Below are 12,137 nucleotides of genomic sequence, written 5' to 3' on the forward strand. Positions count from 1 at the left end.
GTTGCCGTTATTTGTAATAGCATGCATTTTCTTTAACTGCAGCATGTTTAGCTTTCTCTTGACCACCATTTATTTTAGATTAATTTAAAATGCACATCCATACCTGGTCTTTGTAGAACATGTCATTAGCGATATGAACTATTTTCTCTATGTGGATGATGCTGCCGATGCTCTGAATGTCAACATCAGCCAGCATTGTCAAGACGAGGATGCCTTCCACCAGCAGCTGCCTGTATTCAGGCTGAGGGACACGGTTCAGCACCCTTTCCACATGTACCGCAAATTTAATCTCACCTGGGGTCATCTGGAGGGAGGAAGATATAACGGGGACAAATGAATCTCACATTCAAGGTTGAAATAAGTAATTGGAGATTTGAGATGAGAAAAGACTATCAGGTGTTTTCACGAGTAAAGATATTTGCTTTGTCCCAAAACAGGCACAATATTTTTTCAGTTTGCTTATGTAAGAAACATTTCTAAATGGATGTGAAGTTTAATCAAGCAGTTAGTTTAATCTTTGCTCTGGGTTAATCTATGATTCATTTTGACATGCAATGGCAACACACACTAGATTTCAGACAGGGTTTAGAATAAACATTCACACACTGTGATCGGTCTGGTTTATTAGTCTTTAGGGTTGGAATGATTCTCTAAACAAGCAATCCACTCCAGAGTTTGATTTCTGATTTCACCAACAGTAGTCTGAAATCACATACTTTGTAAATACAGTAGATACTACCTACACTTGTACTTATTTCATGACTCTTTAGATGATGTATGAAAAAAGTATCAGGAACAGAATTCAGACATACTGCCATCTACCATCACATGACCTCCCAGCATCAGCTGTCTTCATTTCCTATCACAAATTCTTTCTTGTGCTCTTGTGACATAGTGAAGTGTCCAAATGTGTCAATATGTGATTTTTTGCATAAAATCTAATAAAAAAGCTTCCCATTGCTTTATGGTTTGTTAGGATATAAATTTGGCAATCTGGAATCTGATGGATCAAAAAAATAATCATTTAAAGGTTATTTTCTTAGTATTTAAGTTGGGCTAGGGCATAATTACAATACTGTATTTCTTTATGGAACATGATCTCAGTGTAATAATTTTCGGCAACAATTTTTACCAAATTTTTGGCAGTAGCCAATAATATACCTTTGCAAAATAGGATTTTTTTGTTGTTGTTCATTTATGATCTGCATTTCAAAATGTCGGCAGAAGTAGCAAGTTATCCAGGTACTTCTCATCTGCTCTTGTATGTTAACTTATTGACGTTTTATACTAAGGATTTTAGAGCAACTTCCATATTCATATAAGCATGAATGAACCTAAAATATTGCAAAACAAGCAATTCAAGTGTGAATACTCTGTAAACACATTGATTATGGGGTCAAACCTCTCTTGTAGTAGAAGATGGGAGAACGAAGCCTTCTATTGAAAGGCCATGACACTGTGGGGAAAAGAATATAAATAATAAAAATATAAATTATAAAAAAGATTTAGAAACTATTATTATCTATTTTGTTATTAATAAAAAGCTCTACTTAATATATTTCAACCTTCTGCAGAATCTTCCAGACTTTTTGATAAAAGCCAACAGGAACTCGGTTGAGAGCTCCATCAAGCCGCCTCCTGCGCAGCCACTGGCCCTGCCGACTGTCCCGGGGTACACCAACACTCATGGAGCTGTCAAACCCATCAATTGAAGGCATCCTGCTCCTCTGTAAGTCCAATTTTAAAACATAAAACAGTTTTACATTTTTGGGGGGATTAATCACACTATTTAACCACTTGTTAATATAGAAATCCTATATATATACACTAGCTGACAAAAGTCTTGTCGCCTATCCAAGTGTTAGAAACAACAAATATTAACTTGACTTCTAGTTGATCATTTGGTATAAGAAGGAACTTATATAAAAGGCAAAGGCCTCTAGATTATTGTACCAAATAAAATATGATCATGCCTTGATTTTTAATGATTTAATTAGGACAGTAAGGTCTGACTTTTCTCTGACAAAAGTCTTATCTCTTATAAGAAATAATGTGCAGTATAGAACATAAAGTCATGGTGCAGTGGAATAAAAAAGGATTCATATTCAATGCCTCCTTCTCCATCTTACCCCAGACATGCTCAATAATGTTCCTGTCTGGTGACTGGGCTGGCCAATCCTTTAGCATCTTGAGCTTCTTTGCTTTCAGAAACCTTGATGCTGAAGTATGAGGAGCGCTATCCTGCTGAAGAACTTGCCCTCTCCTGTGGTTTGTAATGTAATGGGCAGCACAAATGTCTTGATACCTCAGGCTGTTGATGTTGCCATCCACTCTGCAGAACTGTCGCACACCCCCACACTGAACGTAACCCCAAACCATGATTTTTCCTTCACCAAACTTGACTAATTTTTATGAGAATCTGGCCTCCATGCAGGCTCTAGTAGGTTTTCTGCAGTATTTGTGATGATTAGAATGCAGTTCAACAGATGATTCATTGGAAAAATCTATCTTCTGCCACTTTTACAAATGATCAACTAGAAGGCAAGTTATTATTTGTTGCTCTTACAACTGGGATTGATGACAAGACTTTTGTCAGGTAGTGTAGTGCCTATATAATGACTGCAAGACACATAAACTTGAATTAAGCCACAAACAACGTTTTACTGTACTTAATGTAAAAACATCTAATGTAAAAAAAATTCCAATGTGAAAAAGATTCATTATAGTTTAACCTCAATCCATTTCAGGTATTTGATCAAAATATTCCAGCCTATATGAATATACAAAGCAATCAAAAAAATTAAGAATGACAACTGTAATGATGGGCAATTGTTTTCCCAAATAAAACAAAATAGCAAATACCACTCAACAGTTAACAGTGACAATGATGAACAATAAAAATATTAACAGCCATTCACAACTGATCCTACTTTAAAGATCCCAAGCATTTCAAATGGCAGATGCTAAAACTGCTGTGAAGCTTAATAAACAGACTGTTTGATCCATTTGGTATGGACAGAAATAGATTTATTGTTATGGTTATCATTATAGTTATGCTCGTGACATTACTACAGATTTAAATCTACACAGAGATCCTGTATTGGCGTTTTTTTCCATATTGTTAAGAAGATCTGACTAATTAAAACTGACAAATTGTGGTACATTAAAGGGATGGTCCACTATGATATCATATTTTTGACTTTAGTTTATGTGCAGTGTAGCTGTGTGAACATAAACAGCATCTCTGAATGTAAAATACTCAAAGTTTAATTCAAAGGGAGACCAATCAGAGTCACTTGATGGCGGGCATTTCAGAGGAACTAGGAAATATATCGGTCGTTTTCATGTTAGCTTAGTAGCTGTAAATAATCAAAGTGAGATTTATGAAAAATAGCGTGATTTCCTTCAAGTGAAACATAAGCACAAATTACTTATTAACACAACCAAGCCTTAAAATTACATTCTGGACCACCCCTTTAAATAATCTTCCAGGCACAGACACTTTCAGATTTTTGCAACTTTGTCAGATGCCTAATCATAACCTTCAAAAATCTAATTGCAAAGTTGATATGGCTCATAAGAGACAAAAACTTACCGCTAATTCAACAGGCTCAGCATCGAAGGACTGACCTGAGAAAGTCTACGAGGCAAAAAGTCAAACAGCAAAGGGGAAATCAGTTTTGTACTGTAAACATGACAAAATACTTATAAACCACCTTCAAAAATGATGTTCACATCCCCAGTGCAATTAAACACCCTGCCATGCAGCTTTGGACCCCATGATTCCTGTATATGTCTTCTTTATATAATGTATAATTAAAACGTTAGATGTACAGTAAATTTTCTCCCATACCTTTAATGCAAACACCAACAGTTTGTATCTTAAATTGTTAATCTTTAAAAGGATAGCTTACCCAAAACTGAAAATTCCACCATCATTTACCTTCACTTATTTCAACCATCTTTCAGTTTATTACATCTGTTGAACACAAAAGTTGACATTTTGAAGAAAGTAGAAAGCCTGTAACTATTGACTTCCAAAGTATTTGTTTTTCTACTATGGAGGTCAATGGTTACAGGTTTTTAGCTTTCAGCTTCAAAATATTTTTGTATGTTCAACAGAAGAAAGAAACTAATAGAGGCTTGGAACCACTTAAGAGAGAGCAAATAGTGCGTATATTTTCATTTTTGGTTGAACTATGCCTTTCATTTGAGATTAGACCACATAAAATGAGGCTGATCCACAGCTTATTAGGACACGTCACCTTACTTTGGATCGACCATGAAAATCTGAGCTCTTCCAGCTGAAAACATTTAAACATTATCAAATCACACGCACACAAACATGACAGATAGGCACACTACAGTGTCTTAAACGTGTGTTTATCAGGCCAATACATGTGTTTTTTTGTTCATGGTTCTGGATGTGCAGTCACCTACCATCTTCATGTCACTCTTCAGTTTGCTGATGCCTGCGCGCTCACTCTTGGTGGCTCCAACATTGCCCACCTCATGGATTGAGATGACAGGACTGACACCGGGCTCAACTGAACGAACTTAAAAACAAGCATCAACACATTTAGTCAAATAAACCAATCATTCTAAATACATTAGTAAACATATTCTATAACATTCTAGTCATTGTTCTAAAACAGTGTTTCCCAATCCTGGTCCCACTGTTGCGCATAATACACATGAGTCTCTTATTTAAAGGGATAGTTCACTCAAAAACGACAACATAGTCACTATTTGCTCTTTTATTTACTCTTAATTTCTTTCGTCTGTTGAACACAAAAAGAAGAAATTTTAAAGAAAGCTGAAAACCTGTAACCATCGACTTTCTTAGTAGAAAAGACAAATACTATGGAAGTCAATGGTTACAGGTTTCCAGCTTTCTTCAAAATATCTTCTTCTTTAAAGTGTGACACAGTATACCACCCTAAATAAATAGCATATCAATTTACATATGTAAGAAAAGGATGCAGATCAGACAAAAAATTGTTACATCTAGCCCCCACAAACTGGCCACACTAAGGGGCTGCTATCTGATAAACCTCCCCAAGTTTAAACGAAACAGACCCATGCAAGCATGGAGACATGTAAATCCTTACAGAACTTTTCTTCAAAATAGATCTACAAACTATATTCTAATGTTGTTTTTACGTGTGTGTGTGTGTGTGTGTGTGTGTGTGTGTGTTTGTTAAGTTTTTTTGTGTTGGATTAGTTAGAAAACTATGCCTTAACAGAATATGATATCTAGAACTTTACTTAATACTTCAAACATTACATAATCCAGATTTTATGTGATACCCAACGTATTTATTGTCTAGATTCAATTTCTAGATTGATTTCGTGATTGTATTTCACACGATAGACGCTATGTGATGTTTTGGGTAAAAATGCGACTAATTCAGCAAACATTTTATGGATGCAAATGAAATGTAGACTCAAACAATGGATCATACAAGTTCCTTGGGGAAGGGAAACTCCTCATTGGTTACTGAATGGTTTGAAGGTAACTTCAAGTTCAATTCCATGTCTAAACATGATCACAGTAGGCCTACTTTTTCAAGACAAACCTGCTTAAATCAACAGACCTTTGCTTTCCATTCTAGAAAAACCCTGCCTCGAACCATCAAGACCAGACTCTGACCAATGCAAGCTAATTCATCTGTTTAAATATAACACAGAGATTTCTTTCTCTCTCTCTCTCGTGCATGGATGTTGTAAATATTTGTGTTGTCTGTACCTTTTCGTAACTATTAATAAATGTTTGTGCCCACAGATACTGCTTGTTTTTACACACAGATAAAGCTGTCAGTTTTACTAATCTGGTAATGTAGTGAGATCAATTATTTTTCCAGGCCAGGAAAATTAGTTGATCTTTGCATTAATAGACAGATGAATTGTAGACTTAAACAGACGAGCAGTTCAGTTTAATGAAGGTTTGGTTCTGCTAACATTAACAATAAAGTCAACCCAAATATTGATAATTAAATAATATCTTTTTATTACTTATGAATATGAATCATTATATGAGCTAATGTTGCTACACATATCACATGCTAAAATGCCATTTCACTGAAACAAACTATATATGCTCCCTTCAAATTGAAATCATGGGGGAATATCTTGCAGAGTTCACTTACTGTCGTATTAGAACAAACATCTGATGTGAAAAGAGAAACAAGGACCGAGATTGAGAAACACTGCCCTTAAAGCCTAGTAATTCTCATGAAGTCACTCACCACTTCTCTGAACACCGAATTCTTTCCCGCTCAGAATGTGGTGAAGAAGATTCTTCAACTCAGAGGGACTCAGTTTCATCAGACTCTCTGTGGCCTCCTCACCTTTAACACCAACAAAAAAAGATACATTGTAGAAAAAGCTCTGAAAAAAAAATTAAGAGGCCACTTGACAATTCTCAGTTTTATAAATTTATCACTTATAGTCATTTGTGTTCGATTAAAATAACATTTATGTTTTATTAATTGTTTTCCAGTGTTCTGCACATATTTTTATGAAATGCAAAAAAAAAACATTTCAAACATCCTCAAATCTCCTAAAATGTGGTATGAACACACAACATTTAATAATAAATGATAATAAATGTGATACCTGAGCAGTTTAGAGATTGGGCCAGTTCAGTTGCCATAACCTGAATGATGAGGCCGATCCTCAGCCGAAACATCTCACTGAACAAACTGCGCTGCGTTCTGATGATCATCGCTAGGTACACTATGATCTCCTAACACACACACACACACAAAAACAACCAAGTATATTGAAAAGAATGACTACCTTACACTGATAAGAACATTTAAAGTTTATGAAATATTTTGGCTAATCTGATGAGGGTTTTCCATTACTGATATGAAAAGCATAGAAATATTATATGAGCAATATCACATGAGTGCCAGAGCGATATGGCTGTATATTGGCATTGCTGGGTGCATTGCGTCCCACCAGTGACAATATACAGCCATATCACACTGCTACAAGTGTGATATTGCATTTATGCAACAGTTCGACGGCATAATCATGTATATAAAAAATAAAATCAAACGCTGAGAGCCTCAAAATCCATTTGTATGAGGAAGTACTTTCTTCTACCATTCATTCACATCTCCAGCTGATGTCAGAACAGCAGAAGCCGTTACTAATTCACCAATGTCACTTTAGAGCTAGTATTTATGTGATTCTCTAGCGTAATGTCTAAACTGATGACAAAACAGCTGATTTTGCTCACATTTTAAGATTACAAGGCTGAACGGCACCAGTATTTCTCTGTTGCAATTGAAATAGCACAATAATTAACCCTCGAAACAGCCAAAGGAAAGCAAATACTTCCAGAAACACTACCAGACTAAAGTGTAAATACAGCACACAAAAGAGAGAGATCGACTTAGAATGTCACTTACCAGTTGTATAATGATTTGACCAGCTGTAGTTTGAAATTTACACTGTTATTCTCCTCTAAGGGCTTATTATGCAGTCTCTGTCGCAATTTTGTGGTGAAACATCAACCATCTTTGCTCTGCTCAATGATAGGCTAATGGATATCCAAAATATACACTGTATCTCCAAAATTATAAATATTAAAAATAGGCACTATCCTTATAAATAAACTGCAAAGTTGCATTATAAACAACAATATTTTTGCCTAAAAAGGCCTGAAATTATTAGGATTCTGAAATTATATTAATTTGTTGTCCAACAGCTGCAATACCTGTCAAACTGTAGTCCTTTGCTTGCCACTCATGTGGGCGGAGTAATACACAAGGGTGAAAAGGCAGTACGAGTTCTGATATTACTTTATTTAATATATAATACTATATAATAATATTCTGTATTATTATCTAATATTATCCTCCACAATCAACAAACAATGTGTACACATCAACCTATATTATAATAATTTTGAAATTGTTCTAAAATGAAAATTTAATAAAAAAAAGATAAATAAGTGACATAAAAAAACTTTTTTTTATTATATCATTGTATTTTAAATGTAATTTATTCTTATGAATAAAATGAAGATTTATTTTCAGCTTAATTTCTCTAGTTTCCAGTGTCATAATCCATCACAAATCATTCTAATGTTATCAATGCTAAAAATAGTTTTTATAAAAATCTGGATCCATTTTTCAGGATTCTGTGATGAACAGAAAGTTATAAAGAACAATATTAATTTTAAATCTGAATATTTTTACATAGTCATCCTTCACAGACTACTTTTATTTCAGACTTACTCTAAAAAAACACTTAAGAAATATATATATATATATATATATATATATATATATATATATATATATATATATATATATATAAAAGATTCTCAAAAGTTCTATTGAAAGAACTCAAAATTAAAATAATCTTACTGACTCCAAACATGTGAATGCTTGTGTTGTGTAAAATCAGCATGTTTGTGTGTAACCTGTGTGAGGATGGCAATAGTGATGCTGTTCTCGCTGGCTTGATCAATCAGTAAGGCCAGTTGGTCAGGAGGCAAAGGCCTGCAGAAAAACATTTAGATCACATACACATGCAAACAAATCAAAATACTGCACTGTTGTAGTATCACCTGCACTAGGCATGACCAAGAAAACTCACGCTGTAATGGTTTTCTCTCTGGGCTCTGGTGGTAAACCGACCGTCAAGTGCTTCTGATGAGCCAGCAAATCTGAGCAGGCCTACAAAAATAACCATGAGCCAAAACACAGACCAATTCATGAACAACAGGTAAACGACAGCAAGAGTGTTGTTGATCTAAAAAGTTGAAGGAAAAATAATTATGTGAAATGTTAAATCTTTTTAAAATAATTCCCGGATGATGTTTAACAGACATGAAATGTTGACAGTACTTCCTATTGTATTTTTTGTTCTGGAGAAAGTGTTACTTCTTTGTGAGTGTTGCTAAAAAAATATGTAAATAAAAATATAACCAATATCAATAAAATATTATTATTATAACTAATAATAATAACAACAACCAATAATAATAAAAAGGTGCCACTTTTTATTACTAATATGTATTAGACTAAAATGAATCATTTGTTACAATGCACTTATTTTGCGAGTACATGTTTTGCATTTTACTTATCATTGACTAAATTCCTGCATATAGTTACATCTGTAATTCATTTCTGTAATTTGGGTATATACAGGGATCAGAGAGTGAAATTAAAGACCTTTAAAGACCTTTTTAAACACTTTTTTCATACATTTTAATTGCCACTTTAGGTTTCACTGGTTATCAGTGTACAGGTAACACATTTCAAGTAATGCAAGTTAAGTAATAATATTACAATTCTAGGTTCGCTTTTAAAAATAAATTGCTGGACTAAAATTAAAGTAGCTTCAATAAATCAGGCACTCAGTGAAAGAATGCATTCAATATTCTGAACGCATCAAAAAAGGAAAAGATTGGCTCAATGGACAGTGATTTTACTTGTAACTGATAAAGACAAAAATACAAAAGGAGCAAACACATTGCTTTAAACTTTCATTAAACTGTATATACACGGCATGTAACGCATAACTTAAAATACCATAAAAAGTAACCAAGTAGCACAACTAGTTACTTTTTTGGAGAGTAACTCAATTTTATAATGAAATACTTTCAAAAGTAACTTTCCCCAACACTGCTGGTAACATTGACAACATTTTAACTTACAGTTTTTTTAATAAATACTGATTGTAAAAAACGAATACTAAACTAAAACATTATTCAAATACTGAATAAAATGCTAATCCAGCAGGTGGCGCCTATAGCAGATACAATGGCCCGTTTTCACTGAGTGGTACAGTACGGTACGGGTCAGTATGGGTCACCTTTATCAGCTTGCGTTTCCACTGCCAAAAAGGTACCAATGGTGGGCGTGGTGTACCACAGAAACTGTCAGTTGATATCATTCTCGCTTAAGGAAATGTCAAAGTAAAGCTGCACGGGTCGTTCACATATCATATAAGAAGCACTTCTTACAAAACAGATGCTTTATACACATAAATACTTGTGTACAAATGTTCATTACTAACCTTTCTATGAACATGATTTGATTATACCTGCAAATTAATGACACGAAATACACTACTGCAACGTCAGCGATTATATAAAATAAATAAATAAATGCAACATATATGAACACAAACAGACCCTACAGTCTCCGATATGTTACCAATTACAGATAAACTATACACAGCATACATTTGGTCCTTATTTGAGTTAAAAAAAAACAACATGTAATAGCGTTCATAATAGAGTTCATGATAGTCTGAAAGGTGATGATAATAGTTAAATATGGCAGTTTGTTCATGTTGAAACGATCATTGCTAAAAGAATTATTTGCTCCTTTGTTTTTTGGCTTCTCTTTTGCTTTTTCGTGCGTCAGTTTGTCCGTTTCTGAAAGGATCAGATGTCAGAAGCACTGCAACAATCACGCCCACGTTATTATAATCAGCTCAAGAATATAGATGCACATCGAGCAGAAGCGAGAAAGCAAAGCTGCTCACGCTTTAGACAGCATTGTAAACAACTATGGGGCACAGGGTAGACTCTGCTCATCTTCTTGGCTTTGTGGCTGTTCATCAAGACGGCGACAAGGTTTGTTTAAGCTTGGTTAAGTCTTTTTCTACTCTGCCCACAAATTTTCTATAGGATTGAGGTCAGGGCTTCGTGATGGCCACTCCAAAACATTCACTCTGTTGTCCTTAAATCACATTTTAACTAATTTGGCAGTTTGCTTGGAGTCATGGTCTGTTTGGAAGACCCATTTGTGGCCAAGTTTTAATTTCCTGGCTGATGACTTGAGATGTTGCTTCAGTATTTCTACATAATGTTCTTTCTTCATGATGCCATCTATGCTGTGAAGTGGACCAGTCCCTCCTGCAACAAAACAGCCCCCATACTTCACAGTTGGGATGGTGTTCCTAGGCTTGTAATTTTTCCCCTTTGTCCTCCAAATGTAACACCAGTCATTATGGCCAAACAGTTCAACCTTAGTACCATCAGACCACAAGATATGATCAAACATACCAGGAGACATGTCCTCTGGTCTAATGGAATTAAGATTAAACTGTGGGCAGAGTTGAAAAAGCTTGTGTGAGCGAAACAGAAAACAAATCTGACTCGGTTACACCAATTCTGTCAGGAGGAATGGGCCAAAATTCCTTCAAACTATTGTGAGAAGCTTGTGGAAGGATACTCAAAACATTTGACCAAAGTTATACAGTTTAAAAGCAAAGCTAAAAAAATACCAAGGAAATGTTTGTAAACTTTTGACTGTCTAGAAATGAATACAAAATTCACCAAAAATGTCTCTCATTTAGCAAGTGTAAATCCTTTAGTTAATACTAACAGATCTAAAATAGTGAACGTTTAGTATGATTTACCATCAGACATTTTTAATATATTGTTATGTTCCTTTTTTAAAGTGTATGTACACTTCTGGTTTCAAATGTGTGTAAATATTATTTTGATGAAATGTCTTGGCTGTGTTTTTAAAAATGGTGCTTCCTTTGTTTTCATTCTCCTGCTTGTACACACGCTAGTGACAAATCTCTGTAAACTAATAGTGTTCAGCTGCACGTCTAGCTCCGCCTTTTGGTACCCTTTTGTTGTACTAGGTACCCTTCCAAAAGGCTACTAAAAAAGTGCTACGGTACGATTAGCTTTTTGGTACCATTTGACAGTGAAACGCCATAAAAATTTACAGAACTGTACCGGACCACTCAGTGGAAACAGACCATAACAGTGTTGCCTTGGTCAGCGTGTCATAAAATCTAGTAGGATTTTATAAAAACTACACAGCATCCTAATGTTTGCAGATTAAATTCAGGCAAACTTTAACATAAATTATACAAAATTTATCACCTTGTAAAATAACATTCAAGACTTTTTAAAATTCTTTTTTTAAGGCATTAAATTTGTCTAAATGAATGTATCCAACTTTAATAGCCAACGGACACCCTGGTAATTACATTGTTAATTACACTGTTGACCATCCCTTACACCTTAACCAACCCTTAAACCTACCCATACCTCCAAACCGGTCACTAACTTTACTCATATCCTACCTCAAGAGCACCAGAACTGTTCTGCGATACATTTTGAACACAGAAAGTACATTTTATTA

General features: G+C 34.6%; 1 protein-coding gene across 4 annotated transcripts in view; it reads right to left on the minus strand.

Moving 5' to 3' along the window:
* phka1a (phosphorylase kinase, alpha 1a (muscle)) overlaps nt 1-12,137 on the minus strand; it is a 36,991-nt gene that overhangs the window by 2,031 nt on the left and 22,823 nt on the right. For 2 of the 4 annotated variants that reach the window (XM_087261769.1, XM_087261768.1), the window contains exons 24-33: nt 8,617-8,696; nt 8,441-8,519; nt 6,619-6,748; nt 6,249-6,350; nt 4,441-4,556; nt 4,266-4,304; nt 3,596-3,640; nt 1,566-1,727; nt 1,403-1,456; nt 104-304 (exon numbers count right to left, since the gene is read on the minus strand). In XM_087261769.1, the coding sequence (XP_087117895.1) occupies nt 104-304; nt 1,403-1,456; nt 1,566-1,727; nt 3,596-3,640; nt 4,266-4,304; nt 4,441-4,556; nt 6,249-6,350; nt 6,619-6,748; nt 8,441-8,519; nt 8,617-8,696 (1,008 nt within the window). The remainder of the gene's footprint in view (nt 1-103; nt 305-1,402; nt 1,457-1,565; nt 1,728-3,595; nt 3,641-4,265; nt 4,305-4,440; nt 4,557-6,248; nt 6,351-6,618; nt 6,749-8,440; nt 8,520-8,616; nt 8,697-12,137) is intronic. The other 2 variants (XM_087261771.1, XM_087261770.1) reach the window with 1 other exon arrangement.

Source organism: Danio rerio, chromosome 7 (genome assembly GCF_052040795.2).
Source record: "Danio rerio strain M-AB ecotype USA chromosome 7, GRCz13ab, whole genome shotgun sequence".
NCBI lineage: Eukaryota > Metazoa > Chordata > Actinopteri > Cypriniformes > Danionidae > Danio > Danio rerio.